Source organism: Artemia sp. Qi Xiang Cuo, chromosome 4 (genome assembly GCF_049724085.1).
Source record: "Artemia sp. Qi Xiang Cuo chromosome 4, ASM4972408v1, whole genome shotgun sequence".
NCBI lineage: Eukaryota > Metazoa > Arthropoda > Branchiopoda > Anostraca > Artemiidae > Artemia > Artemia sp. Qi Xiang Cuo.
The window spans coordinates 1,233,357-1,257,929 of record NC_142797.1 but is presented as its reverse complement, the minus strand read 5'-3'; the positions used below and the strand labels follow the sequence as shown (position 1 = coordinate 1,257,929).

Here is a 24,573-nt window from a genome sequence, read left to right as displayed (position 1 = left end):
ACACTGTCCAAATACTTTAATCCCCCCACCCCCTAATGTGCAAATATATAACCCAAATTATATATTTCATATCTATTATGTCACTTCTCTTTGTCTTTTCTCAGGCTAAGTTGAAAGAAACTAGCGAAAGAAACCAGTTTACAGAACGTCAATGCATGAACAACTTGAGCGGTAGGGGGTTAATCATACAAGTACCCTTTCTTCATATCTAATTTTTGTTATTAACTTATAGTAGCCTATAAGTAAGTAGGGTCCAATAAGTAACCTTAACTGTTGAGACTGTTACCATTCAGGTTACCACAATTATTTTTTGATTTTCCCTTAAAATATTATGTAAAAAAAAACGAACACTTGTAAAACATACACAAATTGATACAAATAAAAATTCCATAAACAAAGAGAACACAGAGTTAAAAATATCACATTAATAATAAAGAACACACATCAAAGAAAATTAATAAAGAACACACATTAATAAAAATGCCAAATTTTGAAGATGACATCCAGGAAAATTTGATTGAATAATCTAGGGGAACTTCCATTATTGTAATAACAAGAGAAAGAAAAAGACTTCAAATAACTGCCAATTAACTAAGGGAACCGACTTGTAAATTTTATTGAATAGACAACTGAATAATATTCATAACTGAATTAAATAATTGAAATCGAAATAATAGAAGAGTTTTCTTGCTATCAGTTTTCAAACACGTGTTTTTCCGGTCTTCAAACACTTTGGTCTGACACTGACTTCGGTCTTCAAACACTTAAGAAGTGGAAAAATAAGCGTCCTTCAAAGGATTAAATAAAAAAAACAAGTTTTTTTTTTAACTTAAAGTAAGGAGCAACATTAAAACTTAAAACGAACAGAAATTATTCCTTACTTCCGTAAATTATAACGCCTCGCTCTTGTTTTAAAAAATAGAGTTGTGAGAAACAGATTAACTTTAGTGTAAAGAGCGAGGCGTTGAGGAGGGGACAGCCCCTTTCATATATGGAATAATTTCTGTTCGTTTTAAGTTTTAATGTTGCTCCTTGCTTTCAACTGAAAAAACTTGTTTTTTTTATTTAATTTTGAACGTTTTTGAATTAAAGGAGGTTTTGATTTTGGCTCACCGTACATGAATAATTAAAAAATTGCATATTAATTTTACTTTTATTTGGTTAAATGGCTTTCTCGAAAGTTGTTTAATTTTATTTACGAACGTTTTTATTAGTAATAAATATAAGTAACTTACGAATTAACTTACGTAACGAACTTCTATATCCATATACTTTTAATACGTGTATTAGGGGTGTTCGTGGTATTTAGCCACCAGTGTTATACCGGTAGGCCACAACGCCACTGGCGTGGTGATATACGGGTGTCACCACTTATTGGAGGGGAAAGCCCCGGCCCCAAATTATGATGGGATTCCTACGACTGCCCCACTGTTTTTGCAGATATTGGGTTTGGAACTACTCTCTCGACATTATACCCTGTCCCAGGATATAATAACGCAACTAAGTAGTCAAATGGCCACTTTCTCAAGCCAAATTTACCCGCCTGGGGTTACGGCTGGAAAATCTCTAACTCTCTCCTTGGAGGTAACAAACCCCCCTGTCAGTATAATAATGACGATATCTTACAACTCTATTCCTATCCTGTCTGGGTTCCGGAAACTAGTACGGAGTTTGTAGAAAATACCTTACTTGTATTATTCCAAACGGTCACAATAATAACACAAAAATGTTTCCCCGAACGGGGTCTAAACCCAGACAAAATCAAAAATAAAATTCTGTACACAACAGTTCATAGGGGTGGACCTTCGCTTGGCCCAGCCAATCATCTCAATCCCCATTCATAACCAATTCTACCTTCCCAGCCCTATTATTCAATGACTCAAACCAGGAAGTACAAAAATACAATTTACTTCAAAGCTTACTTATTGCAACACAACTATAGCTTAGCAACGAGACTTTTAAATTGTCATTGTGAATTATACTATAGGCAAATCTAAACAAATTTAATTAGAACAAAAACAGGTCATTTATCTGAAAGGAAAAGAAACAGGGGTGGAACCCCAACACCTCCCCCCGTAAGATAAATGACCGCCCACGCGCTACCTTGGTCGACCCCAGAGTTCATATAATTATCCAGTATGATCATTCCCTATCTCACCCATTATAAAAACCCGGACCGGGGTGCGAGTGCTCCGGAGAACGTTTTACAGATAGGCGGTATCAGATCTTTTCACGGGTAGACAAGTCAGATTTCCCTTGGACGCGAAACTTGGCTTCAACGTTGGAACACTAATTTTGAAGAAACTAATTTTAAATTAATTTATTCCAATACATACATGAAAATCGGTAGTCAGTAGTGTAATGTTATTATTAGATGTTTTTAGGAATTAAAAATAGGTTTCGAAGTCTCAAGTTGGTTTCAAAGGCATTTTGAGAAAGTTTCTGCCAAAATACGTGTTCCAGGGTAATTGGACCGCTGATGGCAGATCAAATGAGAGGAGCTGTTTGTACGCGCCGATATAAATATATATATATATATATATATATATATATATATATATATATATATATATATATATATATATATATATATATATACACATACATATCATATATATATATATATATATATATATATATATATATATATATATATATATATATATATATATATATATATATATATATATATATATATATATATATATATATACATATATATATATATATATATATATATATATATATATATATATATAAATATATATATACACTACGAAAACTTTAGGAAAAAGAAAGTTTTTTTAAAGAAAAGTAAAGGCCATATTAAACTTAAGATTAGTAGAAATAGAAGCCTACAATAATTCAAACTCAAAACGACCAGAAATTATTATTAAAGAATAAAAAGGAAAGGAGAATAATTGGTATGGCGGTAACACTGCATATAAATTTATATGAATGTATATATAGTGGGCTGTAATAATGCAAAAGATAAATATAACATTGGTTTAAGAATGGAAAGAAAGAGAAAGAATAAATTTACGACGATAATCAAGTAAAAAATAAGTTTATTTGAACAATACCATAAAGCGATGACATTTGATTATGATATTTGGTGCTTCACATTGTTATATAATAATTAGAACCCAAGTGCTAGAATTGGTCTCAATCAGGAACCCTTATCGCTATCTAAATTCAGAAAGTGCAAAGATTTTCAAACAGAGGTGTTTATTGTTTAAAGATCAAGAAAGGTCTGCCCATTTCATAAAAAAACATTGATTGAAAACAAAACTAGTCATATCTAGGCTCTCCGCAAAAACAGGAAACTAGATTTTTCAAATATCAAAGGAACTAAAATCTGAGAAAATGAATACCACGACGTGAAAAAAAAATGATAAACTATCCAGTTGCGGATCCAGAGGGGGGGGCGAGGGTTACCCCCGTATAGTAGTCTAAAGCAGTGTAATTCACCTAATTAACGCAAGTTTGCATTAATTAAACTTGCTCCTAACGTAAGTTTGTCGGATCAACCTACTTTGCGCCCCCTCCCCTAAAAAATCCTGGATCCGCCCTTGAAACCATCACACCTTTTCCACCAGTTATTAGAAGAAAAAAAAATTCCTTATTTTCACAAATTTCATCAACCCCCGCCTCCTTTTTTTACAAAATCCTACATAGGCCAATCATTTGAGTCCACTGTATGTAAATAATAGATTAAGTCATAATTTGTATATAAATTAAGTCATACCTGCGAGATGGGACACTTGCAAACCACTTGGCTGGCTCACCAAGTTTTTTTCTGCTGTCGCAATTACGAATAATGCACGTTGCAACTATTTCTCATTGAGTCAACACACTAACCCGCTAATGCAGAAAGAAGTGGGAGGAGCTTTTTGTTCGCACCGAGAACGAAGACCAGAAATGATCTGCGATAAGCTTACTGGATAATTATATGAACTGTGGTCGACCCTTACAAACATAAATACATAACATCAACTTTACAAAATCCATTTGCCTTCTCTCTTCCGCCAGTGTCTGTGCTACTACTTCCACCGCTTGGCTCTGGATCGGTGGTCAACGACAAGTCTCTACTGTAGGACCACCATGGTCTAAATCGTATAGCATCCGCATTAGTTTTTGAAAGTTTTGGCACAATCAAAAACAAAAAAAATTCTCGCTTTCACGAATTTAAATTTGAGAGGAGCAGAGAATCAGTTTCTGGCACATATGATGATGCCAGCCCTCATGAAAAATTGGCTGCACTAGCCTCTTAATTTCCATCTGTGGAAACAACCCCATATCTCAATAAAGAAGTAAGTTGCCCCTGGGCATTATTTCAAATAATCTAAGGCCGGAAATACACAGGCCTGTGAAAACGATTAAGGTAATGGCAATGAAGTAAAATTTTGAGCGAACCATGAATCGCCTTTTTTCTGGGTTCTCTCCCCTGGGATAATTAAATGAAGAATATGCGTTGATGCTAATTGAAGATGAAACTTAGATACTGAATATGGTTTTCCGAAAATAATTGTCAGTTCCCATGAAGAATAACAGCTATGAATAGGGTTACTGGACAAAGGTTTGGGTGAAGTATGAAGTGAGTGGGAGAGACTATCCCCCAAGGACTCCAGATCAGAGAGGCAAAACCTCGGTAAAGGGATCACAACTTATCCGCTAGTTTTGGATTAGAGAAAAGGGCTATCTTTCATGACGGCCTGCTAGTAATCTTACCCAAGGGATTCTCCCCCCGCCTAAATGAGTGACATAGCTTTTGAATTTATAATACTAATCTTAGATTTCTTTCAATTTTTTGCAATCGGACTCGACATTCAATATCTCGCAACTTCCCCCAATTCGTTGTAAGTTCTTCATCTTTATTTTGTTACCGTCTTGTTTTATTTCGCTGGGGCCTTTGACCTCTTTTTCTCCCCTACTTATTATGTCATCACGGCACAGCTCGTTTAATATTTTATTTTTCTCCCTATTGTTCATGCTATCAATGCACAACCCATCAAACTTTTTTTATTTTTCGCCATTGCAGGCTGAATTTCAAAATTTTGTCTCTTTTTTACACTCCTCTTTTCATCTCTACTTATCTCAATCTTGTACTTGGCGCAAATTAATAAATCATCATTAAATCTGATTTGGACTCCAGTGTCCGCCATCTTTGACTGCATTTCTTCATTGTAGCTCCGTTTAATATCTCTTTTCTCTCTTTTAGTTCTCTTTACTCTTACTGCAGAAATAAATATTTCGTCATCAAATGGGAACTGAACTCCGACATTTAGTTTTTCATTTTCTACTAAAATTTTTCGAACTTTACGAGGGAAAGCGCGTACAATAAATTTCGTCTCATTTTGCTTTGGTAAAATCAGTTTTTCATTTTGGCCTGTACTTGTTAGCGTCTCATATTCATTAAAAGTGTTCTCAAGTTCTCCATTTTCTGGAAATCTTCCCGAAAAATCATTCTCGGGCGTCTTATTCTCAATATTATGTGGTCTTTTTACTTCCGCATCCCACTTTTGTGAAGTATCAACATTTTGAACACGCGTATCAAGTATTTCGTTTTTCTGACAGGATGGCACAGCATCCCAATTTGTTTTACGGACCGGTCCATCTTCCCCCGTAGTCAGCGAGGTTGTATTTTTTTCCGGGCTTCTAACCCATAGAGTTCTCTTATACGTTTGAAAATTTTTCCCTGCAATTATTTACATTAGTTCTCTTCTATCCTCCCTATCTGCCTCTACCTTTCGTTCTCTGGCTATCCTCTCTTTCTCTCTTTCTTTTCTATCTTTCTCTCTGTCTTTTCTATCTTCCTTCTCTTTTCGTTCTCTGGCTAATCTGTCATTCTCCATGAAATTTAACAGTTTTTGTGTCATATCTATCCGGGTACTGTTTCGCGGCCCCTGCTGGAAATTGAGCTTCTACTACTGGTGCTACTTGGCCTACTATGAATCTCTCTGTTTTATATCCTCTTAATTCGTTTTCTGATTCTGTTCGTTCTATAATTATATTTTCTTTTACCCTCAACCCGCTCCCCTACATTTTGTACTTCATCTGAAGGGTGGGATGGTTTTGTTTTATTCGTCTTTTCATATAGTGAGTTTTCTTCATGTATTATTGCCACTGTTTCTTTTGTCTGGTTTCTCTATCTGGGAATAATTCTTTCTGAATCTGCCTTTAACTCTTTTCTTCTTCCATGGTTCGTACCGGAGATCGCTCTATTACTGATTTTGTTTTGAAGATTTCCCCTTCACATGTCTCAGAAATCTCTTCTATTTAACCCCCTGAGTGATATAAGGTTCTATCTGATGGTGTTTTTCTTAGGGTATTCCCAGCGGGAGTCGCATATAATTGCGATGCGTCTGAATACGATTTTTTTTTACCGCGGTAGATCTTGTCTGAATTCTTCGTTTGTCCGCCATTATTTTAAGGTTTACTTAACGTCTTCCGTCCAAATGAAAATCCTTTTATCAATGTCTCTTTTTATCCTTCCGTGAAAAATTGATTCTACGTGGGCGGCGCAGCCTCCCTTGTCTCACAAGTTAATTATTCGCGTGATCTATTGATTCTTAAATTTTATTACTTATTATTATTATCCAACTAGGCACAGCCCAGATAATGAAACATTTCTTTTGGCGATTTTTTATATATGTAACCATAATAGGCTACTATATAGGGTAACTCAACTTGTCTCTTCGAAAACGCGGAATTCTTTTACTATCAGGTTTCCTGACAGGATATTTTCTTGCTGCCACCAGTGTTATACCGGTAGGCCACAACACCACTGGTGTGGTATACGGGAGTCACCACTTATTGAAGGGGAAAGCCCCGGCCCCAAATTATAATGTGATGCCCGCGTCTACCACACCGGTTCTGCAAATATCGGGCTTGGTACTACCCTATACAGTATACCTTGTCCCAGGGTATGATAACGCGATCGAGTGGTCAGACGGCCACTTTCTAAAGCCAAATGTAACCGTCTGGGGTTACGGCTAGAAAATCTCTAACTCTCTCCTTGGAGGTAACAAACCCCCCATGTCAACATAATAATAAAGATATCTCGTAACTCTATTCCTACCCTGCCTGGGTTCCGGAAACTAGTACACAGTTTGTAGAAAATACCTTACTTGTATTTTTCAAACGGTCACAATAATAACACAAAAATATGTTTCCCCGGAAGGGGTCTAAACGCAGACTAAATCAAAAATAAAAGTCTGTACACAACTGTTCATAGGGGTGGACCTACGCTTGGCCCAGCCGATCATCTCAATCCCCATTCATAACCAATTCTACCTTCCCAGCCCTATTATTCAATGACTCAAACCAGGAAGTACAAAAATAGAATTTACTTCAAAGCTTACTTATTGCAACACAACTATAGCTTAGCAACGAGACTTTTAAATTGTCATTGCAAATTATACTATAGGCAAATCTAAAAAAATGTAAATAGAACGAAAACAGGTCATTTATCTGAAAGGGAAAGAAACAGGGGTGGAACCCCAACAAGGGGGTTCGCCCCCTAGTCAGTACCTCGCTCTTTACGCTAAAGTCCAAATTTTGTTCCGATTCTTTAGAAATGACCCTTTAATCACAAAGGCCGTTAATTAGAATAAATAGCTCTTATGAAAGTACTAAAAAATCTTCGGCTTAAAGAGCGAGGTATTGACTAGGTGGCGAACCCAATCATATACTTAATAATTTCTGTTCGTTTTAAGTTTTGATGTGACTCTTTACTTTCAGTTGAAAAACTTGTTTGTTTTTTATTTAATTTCTGATCTTTTTCTTTAATCATGATGGGAAATCCGGCACCCCCGTCAGAGTAATGTCCCTTCCCCCATGAAAAGATCCTCCCACATAACCCCCGACCCCCCACTACCAGAAAAAATCCCACTTGAAAACGTCTGTATACTTCCCAATAAACAATACTATATGCAAAAAATTTGAAAAATTGAAAAGACGTGGGTATCAGATGAGATCAGAATTTGAGGTTTTCTGGCATAACCAGCAACACTTTAAGCGTCCTGAAGTACTGGTTCTGCCTGCCTACCAGTGGGTAAAGGCAGGCACACATAGAAGCCCCCACCCCAGGGGTTTAAGAGGGGACTCATCAGGTGAGACCTATACCAATTTTAACTTGTAATTTAACTACAGTAACCATTCCTTGGGTTTATGCCACTGCTACTGTTGATGCTTTGCTTTCTATTCTTCAAATTTCACAATCCCCTGCTTTGGTATTTGAAATTTGTTACTTCATTGTGGACTACATCCTGCCTTATACCCAAACTGTCTTATACCACTGCTTATTTCTGGTCCTGTTTTGTCGTTTACTTCAGATAAGAAATGAAAAGTCAACTCAAGCCACCTTGTGAACTAAGGTCTGACAGCTCAATCCAATTCTCTGGATCAGAATCTGTTTCAGAGCAACTACTCATGCTCACTAACCACATAAATAGCATAAAAATCAAACATAAAATGCTAGCAGATTCACTACAACCTGACAATCTTAAATCTTCAGTGAAAGGGTTACTTGATGACCTTATATTGGCTAAGATTTCTTCCCAGGTAGATGAGGCAGTGGTTAAAATGAAAGAGGAACAGACATTCATGCAACATAATGTCACTATCTCTTCAGGTAAGCTGGATGCAATCAAGCACGAGGTGTATGCTGGCCTCAACCTAGATATTAGTAATCTAGTGGATAAAACTCATGAAAGCTATAACAGACGCATATTTTCTGTTGAATCTTCATTGGCTACTTTAGAGTCATCCATGATAGACCTTAAAAACTCTTTCCAGCCTATCCAGTCCAACCTGGCAAGATTAAATGACCGTTTTGAACAGCAGGCTTTGAGCAACCAAATTATTGTCTTTGGGGTGAAAGAGGAGACCTTCATTGAAAACACTGAAAGTCAATTCCTGTCACTATGTGCTGGGAAATTTCCTGGCATACCAATTATTCAGTCTGATGTTGTATCAGCCAAAAGAATTGGTAAACCATCTGCAAAACCCAGACCCATAGTTGTAGAATTTTGAAACTTATAAGTTCGTCAACTGCTTCTCAGACAAAAGAAGGATTTGAAAGGATCTGGGATACTATTTTCTTAGACGCTTACAAAACCACACTTACAACTACTTTCATATACCAAGTCAAAGCTTGGCTTATGTAATGTTTGGTCCAGCACAGGAGATATCCTGCATAAAACCCAATCTGGAAGAGGGGTTAAGTTTAATGATCAGAGTGATATTTATTTATGTGCTGCAAATTCAGATAAATTAAAGTGATGGATTTAGATTTATTTTCTTATAATGTATTTCATTGTTTCTGTAGGGATTTACTTGCTGTTCTTAAAATATTCCTCTATTATTCTTTACTCTCCTCACATAATTTAGACTGGTACCAAATTACACTTTGTGCCAATAGTTTGGACGATATGTCCCTTCCCACTAATATTTCTTTATGTTTGTTTGTGATTGTGTCACCTTCATGTTGTCTGATTTACATTATATTCTTGTTGTGTCATTATACTTGTAACCTCCATAATATCAACTGGTTACACATTATAGTTTGTGCTAATACTTACAATAATATGTGCCTTCTCACTGACTTTTCTTTATGTTTGTTTATGATCCTTTCACCATCGTGTAGCTTGGCTTTTATAATGTTTTTGTCATGTCAGCACACTTGCATCTCATATAATTTTCACTGGTCCTATACTGCATTTTGGGCAGATTTTATGAATCATATATGTTATCCCACTGTTATTTATTTATTTATTTATTATTTTTTTTTATGTTTGTTTGTGATCCTATCACCTTTATGCAGGCTGTTTTCTTTCATATTTTTGTCATTTAAGCATAATTGCAGCTCATATAATTTTGACTGGTTCCACATTATACTTGGGGCCAATATTTTGATGAATATGTGCCATGCCACTATTATTTCCTTATCTGGGTTAGTGATACTATCACCTTCCTGTAACCTGAATTCTATCATATTTTTTTCATGTTAGCACACATGCAACTTGCATAATTTTGACTGGTCCCATATTATATTTTTGGTCAATATTTTGAATAATATATGCCATCTCATTGATATTTCTTTATCTTATTTTTTGATGCTATCACCCTTGTGTACCCTGAATTCTATCAAATTTTTGATAATTTTTACTACACATAGTATACTTTGGGCTAATATTTGGAATAATATGTGGCATTCCATTGATATTCATTTATATTTGTCTGTGATCCTATCACCTTCAGGTAGGCTGACTACTATTATATTTTTTTTTTCTTTCTTTCTCATGTCAGTTACAGCTTACATAATTTTCTGGTCCCACATTATAAATTGGGCCAATACTTTGATTCTACTTTCATTTTACTGGTATCTCATTATGCTTTTTGTGATCCTCTCACCTTCATGTAGCCTAACTTCTATTATTTTTTTGTCAGTCCAGCACACTTGCAGCTCATGTAATAGCAAATGGTGTCACATTATACTTTGGTCCAATACTTTGGATAATTTGTGCCATCCCACTTATATTTCTATGTGTATTTTTATTATTTGTGATAATTATGGGTGATTTCTCTTTTCTTTTGAATTCTTCTATTCTTAATTAAGTTTTATTTTATCAACCAAGTAGGGCTGGTAAGCAATAGACTCACACGCTTGACCCTCTCCTTGAATCTATGGTTAAATCTAGCTGTAATTATCACACTACCATTGATTATTGTGATAAAATTATACCCTCACTGTCTTTAAATAGTAGCTTTAATGTATTTTGTTTGAATGTGCGTGAGATAAGAGATAAGTGGGAAAGTCTGAAATCGTATTTGTGGTCTGATAATTCTTGCCCTTTTGATGTAATTGGTTTAACAGAAACATGGTTATCTGATGGTGAAAATTTTACAGCCTATCATATGCATGGTTATGTTGCTGTCCATATCCCCAGAATGGTAACAAAGTGCTCAGGAGGTATTTCTTTGTTTATAAAGTCTGATATTGAGTTTAGAAGAAGGTCTGACCTTGAATCCTTGTTTACATCAGTAGTGTCAAATAGTAGGACAGTTTATTCTCTTGTTATTGATCTGAAAAACCAGTTTGTATGTGACACTGTTTGTTTGTTTTATAAGCCCCCTCCTTTTCCAACACATTTGTTCTGTGATTTGCTTGATCAACTTTCTTGTGTGGGGTCGTTCTCTAAAAAACGTATTTGTGTTTTGGGAGATTTTAATTGTAATATGTTAAATATTGGATCAAGTGATGAATGTGACCATCTCTTTGATGTGCTTTCTTCTGCTGGTCTACTTCCTTCAATTTTTTTTCCTTCTCGTGTTGACCCTACTAGAAAGTCTGCCACTTTAATAGACAATATTTTCATTTGTCATTCTTCTAATTTGAAGTTTACTTCTGGTCTTGTTTTCACTGATCTTTCTGATCACTTCCCTATTTATGTTTCACTTTTTGTGCCTCAAACTGAGATTGCTGTGGATGAGCTCGGTGAGTCTCCTTTTAGAACTTCCACAGATAAAGAAATTTCTAATTTAATACATAGTCTTCAGAGCAATGATTGGTCTAGAGTTCTTGAAGCTAATGACGTTGATTGTACAACGAATTTATTTTTGTGTCGTATGGGAGCTCTGTTGGATAAGCAATTTCCTCTTAGAAAGAGGCCAAGGAATTCCATACCCAAATGTCCATGGATGTCTAGAGGTTTGATCAATGCTACACATATGACGGCGTCTCTGTTTAAGGCTGCATGCAAAAGTAAGACACAGGATGATCTTTTGAAGTATAAACTTTATAAAAATGTGCTTATTTCTTCAGTACGTGCAGCCAAAAAGCTATATTTTTCGCGTCGAATTGATGAGTGTAAGGGGAATTTACGAAAGGTTTGGACTGTAGTCAATGAAGCTCTTTCCCGCAAGAAACTCAAACAGTCCCCCCCTTGTCACTACAGGAAAGCTGATGGATCTTTCGTGGACAAAAATTCTTCAGCAAGCGCCTTCAATTCGTATTTCACCTCACTTCCTTCAGTTCCTAATCCACCCTACAGCAGATTAAGTAGTTTTCCCTTAGCAGAAAAGTCATTTTTCCTTTTTCCATGCAGTGATACCGAAATTTCTTACATTATTTTTCAGCTTTCAAGTAGCCATTCAGTTGATGGTTTTGGTTTGAGCTGTAATGTTCTTAAAAAAAATTGGTCAGTTTGTTTCTAACCCCATCTTACACATAACTAACCTCTCTCTTTCTTCTGTTGTTTTTCCTCATTTATTTAAAGTTGCTAATGTTGTACCTTTATTTAAAAAAGGTGATTCATCTCTAACTTCTAACTATAGACCTATTTCTCTCCTTCCTGTAATTTCTAAGGTTGTTGAAAAAGTAGTGTATTGTAGACTCTCTTCATTTGTATTTAGTACTAATACGACTGCAGGTAATTCTCTCATAACTAACCATCAGTATGGCTTTCGTCCCAGTTTCTCTACCTTGAATGCACTTTCAGATGCAACAGAGTTTGTGCGTGATAAACATGACAAGGGCTTGTGTGTTTTGGGTCTATTTATTGACTTTTCAAAGGCATTTGATATGGTCGTTCACTCTGTTCTTTTGTCTAAATTATCTTCATTTGGAGTGCATGGAGTCCCATTTGAATGGTTTAGGTCTTACCTCTCAAGGAGATCTCAGTATGTTTCAGTTAATGGTACTTCTTCCTCTGCCTTGCCTATTGAGAAAGGTGTCCCACAGGGCTCTGTGCTTGGACCACTTTTGTTTTTAATTTATATTAATGATCTTGTTGATGGTCTTCATCCCCTTGTGCACCCTATACTTTTTGCTGATGACAGTAACTTCTTCATTGCTGCAGTGGACCTGCCATCTGCCACTTCCCTAGCTCAAGGTCTTCGTGATAAAGTAAAAGATTGGTGCTGGTCAAATGGCATGACTCTTAACAGCTAAAAAAGTGTCAATGTGCACTTTAAAACCCCTTATCGTATGAGAGACGTAAGAGAGCCAACTATACTGACTTCTGAGAACGATCTTATACCGCAAACTACTATAGTGAAATTTCTTGGTGTGTATCTTGACTGTTTTCTTTCTTTTAAACCCCATATTACTCATACACGTTCCCTTGTCCTCTGCCAATCTTCAATGTTATACAGGGTTAACTCATTTCTTCCCCCAGATGTTATGCCTTCTCTTTATTATGCTTTTATTTTTCCTTACCTTTCTTATTGCTGTTCTGTCAGGGGTAGTACTAAAAAATCTCTTCTCTGCTCACTTCAAAGAGCCCAAAATAGGGCAGTGAAGGCTACTTTTCTTCTACCTCGTTTTTACCCTTCCTCTGATCTTTATAATGATACTGGAATAGCTCCGCTGGATCGTATTGTGGGTAAATGTTACCTTTATTTAGCACATTCTGCTTTTCTAGGTACACTTCCACCATCTCTGCAGCAATTTTTCTTTCTGTCAGGCTCAGGTAGGTACTCTTCTTTTTTACGTAGCTCTTATCGCAGGTTCATTTTACCTAAGCGATCATCGACAGCAGGTCAGAGGTCTCCTGTTTATCAATCTATTTTACTATGGAAGTCCATCCCTCCTGATGTCCCTCTATCTCTTTCTGCAAAGGCACTTTCTCGCTGGGTATTTCCAGTATAGTATTTTCCCCCTTTTTTTCTTCTTTTTTTTTTTGCATTCCATCCACATTAATATGTCTTTTTTTCATTCAATATATTTCAAATAATTCTCCTATTTTCTCCTATTATTTCTCCTATTTTCATAAATATCTCTTATCCAATTTTTTTTTTTTTTTTTTTTTTTTTTTTTTTTTTTGTGCTTTATAATTGTGTCTTTTTTGTTTTGTTGGCCCTTTACAAGCTTAGCTTCTTGGGCGTGTTTAAATTTTAAGTTTGTAATTGTATTGTTTTTTTTTAGTATTAATAAATTGATTGATTGATTGATATGTAAACATTGGGTAAAGTTCATAACTTTCAGCCCTTCCCCCCGGAGACTTTGGGGGATAAGTCATCCTAAAAGACATATTTATTATATTTTCGATCATGCTGAACAAAATGGCTATCTCAAAATTTTGATCGGGTGACTTTGGGAAAAATGAGCGTGGGAGGAGGCCTAGTTGCCCTCCATTTTTTTGGTCACTTGAAAAGGGCACTATAACTTTTAATTTCCGTTCAACTGAGCCCTCCCCTGATTTTCTAGGACCACTGGGTAGATGCGATCACCCCTAAAAAAAAAAAAAAAAAAAAACAAAAAAAAAACAAAACACGCATACGTGATCTTTCTTCTGGCAAAAAAAAAATTTACAAAATTCCACATTTTTGCAGATAGGAACTTAAAACCTCTACAGTAGGGTTCTCTAATACGCTGAATCTGATTATGTGATTTTCATTAAGGCTATATAGCTTTTAGGGGGTCTTTCCCCCTTTTTTCGAAAATCAGCCAAATTTTCTCAAGCGCATAACTTTTGATGGGTTGAACTAAACCTGATGAAACTTATATATTTGAAATCACTATACAAATCTGATTCTTTTGATGTATCCCATTTTTTAGTGTTGGTTACTATTGAGCCAGGTGGCTCCTTACCACAAACTGTTTGATTATTATGTGTTATTATGAGCCTTATTATGTATGTTTTTGTTATTGTTATGTTACTTTATTGTTATGCGTTATGATTTTGTATGCAGCTGCGCGTTTTTTTTTTTGCCATGACCCAAATAACCTTATCTATCATTCTTTCCATTACAGGTGGAGCGAATGAGAATTTTGGACATATATAATGTAGGTCACTCCAGACATTAGTTGCCTATAGTAAAGGCCATACGGCTCCAATATTTTATTATTTATTTATTTATTATTTGTTTTTCCCAGAGGCACTTCATATGGAAGGGGTCGTCGTAAAAACTTCAAGGGGGCTCATTCGGTTGGAAATCGAGGGTTCTAGTGCCCTTTTTAAGGGTCAAAAGTGACTGGAAGGCAACGAACACCCCTTCTACGGCTACCATTTCCCCAAACACATCCAATCAAAATTTTGAGATCTACGCCATTTTGTTCTACGTAGTTTATTTCCACATAGAAATTATGTTTTTGAGGAGGAAAATCCCCCAAAGCCCTCAGGGCAAGGGTTGTAAGATACGCCCTGGGGGCAAGCAAGCTTTTTATAGAAGGCTTTGTCTAGAAACTTCAAAAAGGGCTCATTCGATTGGAACTTCAAAGTTCTAGGGCCCTTTATAATACTCGAAAGTGATTAGAGGGCAACTAACCACCCTCTCACGCCCACCTTTTCCCCAAACACATCCAATCAAAACTTTGAGATAGCCATTTTGTTCAACGTGGTTGAAAATTCTGGAAATTAGGCCTTTGAGGATGACCACCCCGCCACAACCCTCATGGCAAGGGTTATAAGTAATGCCCTGGGGGTATATAAGGTTTTTATAGAAAGCGTTGTCGTAGAAACTTCAAAAAGGACTCATTCGATTGGAAATTTAAATAGCCAGTGCCCTTTTTAATGGTCGAAAGTGACTGGAAGGCAACTAACACCCCTTCCACGCCCACCATTTCCCCAAACACATCAAATCAAATTTTTAAGATAGCCATTTTGTTCAACGTAGTTGAAAGTTCTGGAAATTATATCTTTGAGCATGACATTCCCTCCCAGGGTCTTCAGGGCAAGGGTTATTAGTTATGCTTTTGGGGCATATATGGTTCTTATGGAAGGAATGCTCGTATAAACTTCAGAGAGGGCTCATTTGATTGGAAAATGAAAGTTCTAGTTCACTTTTTAAGTGTCAAAAGAGTTTGGAGGGTAACCAGCCCCCCTCCCATGCCTTCTTTTACCAAATGCATCCGATAAAAATTTTTAGATAGCTGTTTTTTTAAAAATATTTAAAAGACCATATAAAAAAACTCCGGTGTCGACACAAACCCCAGGGCCCAGGGGCAGGCGTTGTAAGTTATACCCTGGGGGCATATATGGTTTTTATGGGAGGGATGCTCCTATAAACTTCAAAGAGGGCTCATTCGATTGGAAATTGTAAGTTCTAGTTCACTTTTTAAGAGTCAAATGAAATTGAAGGGCACCTGGCCCCCCTCCACACCCTTTTTTCTCAAATCCATCTGATAAGAACTTTGAGATAGCAATTTTTTATAAAAATAGTTCAAAGACCATATAAAGAAAACTCCGGGGTAGACACACAGCCCCCCAGGGCCGGAAGGCAGGCGTTGTAAGTTATGCCCTCGGGGAATACATGGTTCTTATGAAAGGGTTGCACGCACATACTTCAGAGAGGGCTAATTTGATTGGACATTGAAAGTTCTAGTTCAGTTTTTGAGAGTCAAAAGAGATTGGAAGACAAATAGCCCCCCCCCCCTCACGCCCCTTTTTCCTCGAATGCATCCGAAAAAATTTTTTTAGATAGCCATTAAGTTAAAAACAGTTCAAAAGTCAGATAACAAAACTCAGGTGTCTACACAACCCCCCAGGGCCCGGGGGCAGGCGTTGTAGGTTATGCCCTGGGGCATATATGGTTCTTATGAAAGGGATACTCGTATAAACTTCAGAGAAGACTCATTTGACTGGAAATTGAAGGTTCGAGTTCACTTTTTAATAGTCAAAAGAGATTCAAGGGCAACTAGCTCCCCCCACGCCTTTTTTTTCAAAACCCATCTGATGAAAATTTTGAGATGGACATTTTGTTAAAAATAAAATAGTTCAAAGGTCGGATAAGAAAAACTCCTGTGTCAATACAACCCCCCAGAGCCCGGGAGAAGGCTTTCTAAGTTATGCCCTAAGGGCATGTATGGTTCTTATGAAAGTGATGCTTGTATAAACTTCATAGAGATCTCATTTGATTGGAAACTGAAAGTTCTAGTTCACTTTTTAAGGGTCAAGAGATTTAAAGGCAACTAACCCCCCCTTGCCCTTTTTTTCCGCAAAGCCATCCGCTACAAATTTTGACAAAGCCAGTTTTTTAAAAATTGTTCAAAAATTAGATAACAAAAACTCCGGTGTCAACACAACCCCCCCAGGCCCAGGGGGGTCGGCGTTGTAATTGTTGTCCTGGGGACGTGTATGGTTCTTATGAAAGGGATGCTCGTATATACTTCAGAGGGCTCATTTGATTTGAAATTGAAAGTTCTAGTTCACTTTTTAAGAGTCAAAAGATATCCGAGGGCAACTAGAACCGCCCCCCCCCCCAACCACCCTTTTTTCCCCAAGCCAATCCGACACAATGTTTAAAATAGGAATTTCATGAAAAATCGTTCAAAGGTAAGACCAGAAAAACACCTACGTCGATGCAACCCACCAAGGCCCGGAGGCAGGGCGTTCTGAGTATTACACTGGGGGCATATATGGTTTTTTCTGGAAGCGATGTTTGTATAGACTTTGGAGAGGGCTTTTTGATTGAAAATTGATAGTACTCGTTCACTTTTTAAGAGTCAAAAGAGATTAGAGGGAAACTAGCCCCCCCCCCCAATCCACGCCCTAGATGCATAAGATAAAAATTTTGAGATAGACATTTCGATAAAATAAGTTCAAAGTTCAGATAACAACAACTCAAGTGTCGACACGGCCCCCAGGGCCCAAGAGTAGGCGTTGTAAGTCATGCCCTTGGGGCATATATGGTTATTATGGAAGGGATGCTCGTATAAACTTCATAGAGGGCTCATTTGATTGGAAGTTTGAAAGTTGTAATTCATTTAAGAGTAAAAAGTGATCGGAGGGCAGCTAGCCTCCCCCCACACTCCATTTATTTTTTTTCCCAGACGAATTTCATATAGAAGAGGTCGTCGTATAAACTTCAAAGGGGGCTCATTTCAAAGGGGTCAAACGTATTTTTTCACTTTTATATTGTTACTTTGTTACCATTTTTGTTACTTTCATGAACATTTTATTTTAAAAAAAAGTTTGATTTTGAAATAAAGAATTTTTTAAAACTTGAAACTTTTTACAATCAAAAACGAAAAAAAATTAATTAAAAAAACTTTCCAAAAAATAAGTTTTTCATAGAGAAGCAAGGTAAGAAAAGATTCCCGGAAACTATTTCTCATGTAAGTTAATAAGATGTACAGACCGTCAAAATTGCATTTTAATATAATTTGATTTCATATAAATGTATTTAAAAAATATATTATAAATTTAATAATTTACATCTAATGTATTATAGTTAATATATCTAATTAAATTACATTTCACAACTTCTCCAGGGAACTTGTTACAAAGAAATGATAGTTTGGGAAAAACTTCATCCGAGCACAAATCTCAGTATATACAACACCACAGTCCAACATTGTCAATCTTCATTTTCACATTATCTTTTCAGTAGGAATCTAGTTTTATTTGGAGTTTGCTCCAAACTCCAAACTCTCTGAGTTTTTCGAGAAAGAAAATTCGAGAAAACTTTGATTTTTTTTTTTTAGAAAACAAACTATTTTGATCCCCCCCTCCTTTCCACAGAAATGTTTGTCCGACACGTAAAAACGTAACACAATGCATAAAATAAATTTTTGATGCGTCTTTCAAAGTTTTTTTATGTAATCCCCTCCCCTCCCAGAAAAAAACCGTGAACAAAAAAACTGGATACGGCTCTGCATGTAGAGCAAATAACACTTATGCCAAATTCAAAGATGGGGAATAAATAGTAAATTCTATTAAACAAATATAAATAGAAAATACTGAAGAATAAACAGTAAAGATCCTGGGTTAAAATAGCAAAAATGCTATTTATTCTGGGGATAAATAGTGAAAATCCTGAGATTTTAAAGAAGGGCTTAGCGTGGGAGTTCTCCTCTGCACATTACTTGACAATGACCACACAAATCTACACTGCCACTGAAGCTTGCTCCCACAAAATTCACACTCAAGGAACATTACTGTCAGAGTAAATTCCACGGCAAACAGCAAATTGCATCATGGTAAGTGTGTGGGCCCCCTTAGTCAAATTGAAAAACAATGACCTCAAAGTGCAAGTCCGCCCCCTGACCTTCAACCACCCCCCCCCCCCCGTGAAACAAAAGGCCATAAAGTCAAACAATATGGATTTATGTATTGTCAATCCCTCTTGAACAAATTCATGAGAAAACGACTTACTAGAAAATTCGTGTACCAAGAAGGACAATGCATGTAAAGTAGATACTACTTGTGGCAGAGACGCCGCCAATCCTGGTAACAGAATGTGAAGAAAATCTCTTAAAGCTTTTTCCTCATCACCATTTGACCATTTCTATAATCAAAAAGAAAAATATTATTCTGAATATAGATAACGTAAAAGTCATAGTTTCAAAGATCTCAACAAGGTATCGGATACCCTTAAGTTTGTTGCGAATAAAAACAAAGAAAAATAAATAAAAGATTAACTTAACAAACAAGACATTAGATAATATAATTTACGGAAATTCGTCCGATTATTTTTATTTTGAAGAGCGACTTGGGTAAAAGTGATGACAATGTGATTCGTTCCTTACTATATTCTTGTTAAGAATAAACCAAAAGCTTTTAAAAATTGCTTTATGCCCTGACAGGCAACCCCCTAAATATCTAATTAATATTACAAAACAATTCTATGCTTTTTTTTTATCAATTTTGTTCAAAATTTATTAATTTTGCCGCATTTTTAAAAGCCAAATGGCTAACATGCAAACATGGTTAGATGCCTAATTTATGTGTAGCTTAAAATATTAAGCATCTTACCGAAAGCTATCACATTTCCATAGTAATATCAAAAGTATAAATTTAACCTCTGACGGTAAAAAGTTACAAAATAAATTCAAGACAAAAGAAAAAAATGATTTTTTTTTGTAATGTAAATTACGAGTAATTTTTCAACAAGAGTTAAAAAAGACCAAATTCTAATTTATACCCTTACTTAATTTATACGAAAAGAATGAAGAAGACTTGGTTTACCTCCATTGGAATTTGTCTAACGGTCTCAATTGTGAGTTTTTTTTTACCCTGCATTTTTCAGACCGATTTGCAGATAGAAGAAATGTTTTGAATTTTTTGCAGGAAAACTATTCATTTTTTGCAGGAAATATTTATTTACCTGTATTTTTAAGACAAATTCATCAGCGGAATTTTCATTGGAGAAATAATTTAGAGTGGAGGGGTTGGAATATATATATATATATATATATATATATATATATATATATATATATATATATATAAAATGGAAGCTGCAGTTATGACAGGCAGTTATGGTGAAGCATGGTTCTGTAGCATGGATCCTCTGAAAAACGGAGGAAGATTTGCTAGATGTTTTCCAGAGAAATTTCCTACGGATTGATTTGGGTACCAGACTGACTGACGGCATCTCAGACAGTACGCTGTACGGAAAGTGCGGTTCAATCCCAGTTTTTAGGGCTATAATGAGAGAAAGGTGGAGATGACTAGGGTACGTTCTGCGGACGAAAGATGACAGATTGCCAAATATTGTCCTTTTCAGCCAACTACCTAGGGCCAAACGAAAAGCAGGTCATCCCCGGGTTGGGTCAGAGGATATCGCAAGGAAAGATATAAGGGAAATGGGAACATTCCTGGGAAAGTGGCGTTGAATAGATTGGGGTGGACAACCGTGCATATATATATATATATATATATATATATATATATATACATATATATATATATATATATATATATATATATATATATATATATATATATATATATATATATATATATATATATATATATATATATGATATCGCAAGGAAAGATATAAGTGAAATGGGAACATTCCTGGGAAAGTGGCGTTGAATAGATTGGGGTGGACAACCGTGCATATATATATATATATATATATATATATATATATATATATATATATATATATATATATATATATATATATATATATATATATATATATATATATATATATATATATACTTAAAATAGCAAAGACTTAAAGGGTAATTTGAGTCAATTGCTTACTTGTCCTATTTTCATGTGGATGCTTTTTACCTGGATGACACCTGATATGTGGTATCAGTTCGGGGATGTTCTTTTCTGGACATCCGTGTCCCAGTTTGATATTAAAATGTTGAACGTCGAGGAACAGAGGGGAATAAAAAAAACCGGCGAAGTTTTTTTTTTAGAAGGATGAAATTTTTGATTGACTTGTCAGAATGCTATTTGTGTTCTTAGTTTATTCTTATTTCAGGACTTTCAGGACTTGATGATATGTTATAGATAACCTTAGCATCAAAATTTACCTAATCGAAATTTTTCCGCAAGAAAAAAAATTAACGCCTTTCAGAAAACAGAAAATCTCTAACCACAGATGGTAAATCAAAAGTCACTGGAAAAGACCCAAACCTTTTGAATAAACTCTACCGACCTGACCACAAAGAGTAACTTGTAAACAAATTCTCAATCAGAAGCAAAAGCAAAGCAGAGCTATTTAAGCGATATCCTTAACGAATTCAAACACATAATTTTAAATCTCGAGACTAGCTCAATGTCACTAAACAAATTTGCCATAAATGATGACTAAATATGACTATTTAGTCATTAAAAAAATGACTAAAATACTGACTAAACAAGAAAATGACTAGAACAATGATTTTTGATAGAACATCAACTGAAGCTGTTCACACAAGCAGGTGCGCAAAACTTTTCTTCGCAAAGCCATCAACTTCTTTTTTGGTTAATTTGAGTAAGAAGGGCTCAGAACCCCTACTACGGTTTTGATAAGAACCCCAACTACTTTTTTTTATAACTTGCTAAAATATTCTCATTGAAAGAAACTAAATAATTCTAATCCTTTTTCTTGTTTTCTATTTTTAATTTTTCCGTTGGGTTTCGATATTTATGTGTTTGGCGATTATTTTATTTTTGTAGGGTTTTATTCATTTTTTTTATATTAGGTAGCCTTCTTTTTGAGCTTATCTCCTTGTTGGCTCAAGCTGAATTTTTTAAGTTTATTTTATGTCTTAAAAAAAAAAAAAAAAAAAAAAAAAACAAATGACTTGAGATCCGGTATTCAAACTGAAACTTGACACTTCCCAGAACCTTACTTTATTCTACAGAATTTTTATTCTAGTTACTTTATTCTACTTACTTTACTTACTTACTCTATTCTACTACTTACTTACTTTATTATACAGAATTTTTATTCTAGTTACTTTACTTACTTACTTACTTTATTCTACAGAATTTTTATTCTAGTTACTTTTTTCTACTTACTTTACTTACTTACTTAATTTATTCTACTACTTACTTACTTTGTTCTACAGAATTTTCAATCTAGCTACTTTATTCTACAGAAACCTAACTGTCTGGAAATATACAGGTTATCCAAAAACTTACCATAAAATATGTTAAAATGCACTAACTGAAAAAAACTAAATAATAATTTCGTTTTTCTTACTTGTAAAGTTTTTCCAATTTCAGTAATCAGGACAAAAGCAGCAGTCCTGGCCTTTTCTCCAGACGACTTGATATTCAACAAGGCTTCTTGAAGAGCTGTAGTGAACACTTCCTGAGCCGATGAATCCAAGTTCTGAACTATTTTTGTAATACATCGAAGTCGAACCTAAAATAATTAAATAAATATGAAAAAGTTAACCTGAAAGGGTAAACAAAGTATACCAACTGAAGAACAAATCAAATCCATTTTTTTTTCATTTTGTGGTAGGTTATGATCATTTTCTTTTATAATAGAAAAGACCTTCAACTTTTAATTTTTAATTAGTTTCTGATCTTTCTTCGAATCATAATTGGAATTCTTCCCTCCTCCGTGGAGAATACTCCCTAGAAAATGACCCCCTCCCATAAAAGTTTTCCCTCGAGAAATTTCTATATATTTTGCAATAACAAATACGACATGTAAACAATGGGCAAATTTCATAACTTATAGGTCATAAAGTCAGAATGGTTGTACAAGAAGACTATATCGAGTTCAACGGTCAAAGCCACCTCTGGTTACTCGAAATAGGTATAGCTTCGACTTGAGTCTTATTAAAATACTTAAAAAGAACTACTCTTTTCAGTACAAATTAACCACAAACTGTGGACGAAAAATAAAAATAGTGGGCGACGTACTATGTGCTCAATAAATAAAAAACACTACCAAGTTTCTTTCAAGGAGGGTGGCAAATCAGAGGCGCAATGAAGATGAGTCAAGTTATCTGATGAGTCAAGTAACCCAAAAACTAAATATATTGAATTCCCAATAACATCAAGATGAAAACATTTTGCACGCTCTTGGACCCACCTTAGGTCTTTCATACCTGTAAACCGTTATTTTACAAGATTTTTCTTTTGCTTGCTTCAAAATTATGAAGTTTCTGGGCAGTAGCATATTTTCGTCAGTGTTGCCATGTTGAACTGCAAAAATAAATAAGCAAAACTAACTAGTTGAAATTGACGACATTTTGTAAAAATTCGACATTAACTATCAGTTGATTCCCGAATGCATCACCTTAAAAGGAAAGTTACGGCTTCTTAACTGTTTGGTGCCATATACTTTTCGTTTATTTTTTGCTGAATTTCTGACCATGTTTCTTTTTTTTTTTTAACTTGGCATTCGCTACTACGAGAAAAAATAAATGCATAACTCCACAACGACTTTTTCATTAAAACTGTACTTCGATTTCCCCTAATTTTTCAAGATCCTATGCTTGGGCATATTTTTACTAATAAGTGTATATCTTTTCCCTTCTTCTGCTAAAAGTCATAAGTTCTAACTGAGAGGAAAATCCCATTTCTAGAAAAAACAAGAAACACCTCAGCTTATGTTTTCCGTCAGAATACCATAAAACCCGTCAGCAAAACAACCTTGTTACCTGTTACACTAGATGCTTTAAATAAGAATGAATTTCATTGGTTGGCTTCAACTCGCCTTGTTTTATTCTTTTGACCAATAAATAAAGTCGGAATGAAATCTTAAAAGATTTATTTTAACAATAACTAGCGGAATAAAACGGGCCAAAGCTGAGATATAATACACTTTAACCAATTCAAACAATCAGATTTCATTTTCATTCTTCTCGGTACTTTAAGAATTTGAAAAATAATTCGTTCTAGCGCTTTAAAAGAGATTTACAAAGCAGCGACAAAGCTGAGATATAATATACTTTAACCAATTCAAACAATCAGATTTCTTTTTCATTCTCCTCGGTACTTTAACAATTTGAAAAATAATTCTTTCTGGCCGCTTTGAAAGAGGTTTACAAGCGGGCCAAAAGCTGAGTTATAATATACTTTAAACAATTCAAATAATCAGATTTCATTTTCATTCTCCTCGCTACTTTAACAATTTGAAAAATAATTCATTCTGGCCGCTTTGAAAGAGGCTTACAAAGCGGTTTACAAACGGGCCAAAGCTGAGATATAATATACTTTAACCAATTCAAATAATCAGATTTCATTTTCATTCTTCTCGGTACTTTAAAAATTTGAAAAATAATTCGTTCTAGCGGTTTAAAAGAGATTTACAAAGCAGCGACAAAGCTGAGATATAATATACTTTAACCAATTCAAACAATCAGATTTCTTTTTCATTCTCCTCGGTACTTTAACAATTTGAAAAATAATTCTTTCTGGCCGCTTTGAAAGA

At 35.2% G+C, this 24,573-nt stretch overlaps 1 protein-coding gene across 1 annotated transcript in view; it reads right to left on the bottom strand.

Moving 5' to 3' along the window:
* The window catches only part of LOC148952669 (RRP12-like protein), a 124,636-nt gene that overhangs the window by 5,927 nt on the left and 94,136 nt on the right, over window positions 1–24,573 (bottom strand). Inside the window, exons 15-16 of the mRNA XM_089087331.1 lie at window positions 22,384–22,548; window positions 19,101–19,233 (exon numbers count right to left, since the gene is read on the bottom strand). Coding sequence (XP_088943457.1) covers window positions 19,101–19,233; window positions 22,384–22,548 — 298 coding nt within the window. The remainder of the gene's footprint in view (window positions 1–19,100; window positions 19,234–22,383; window positions 22,549–24,573) is intronic.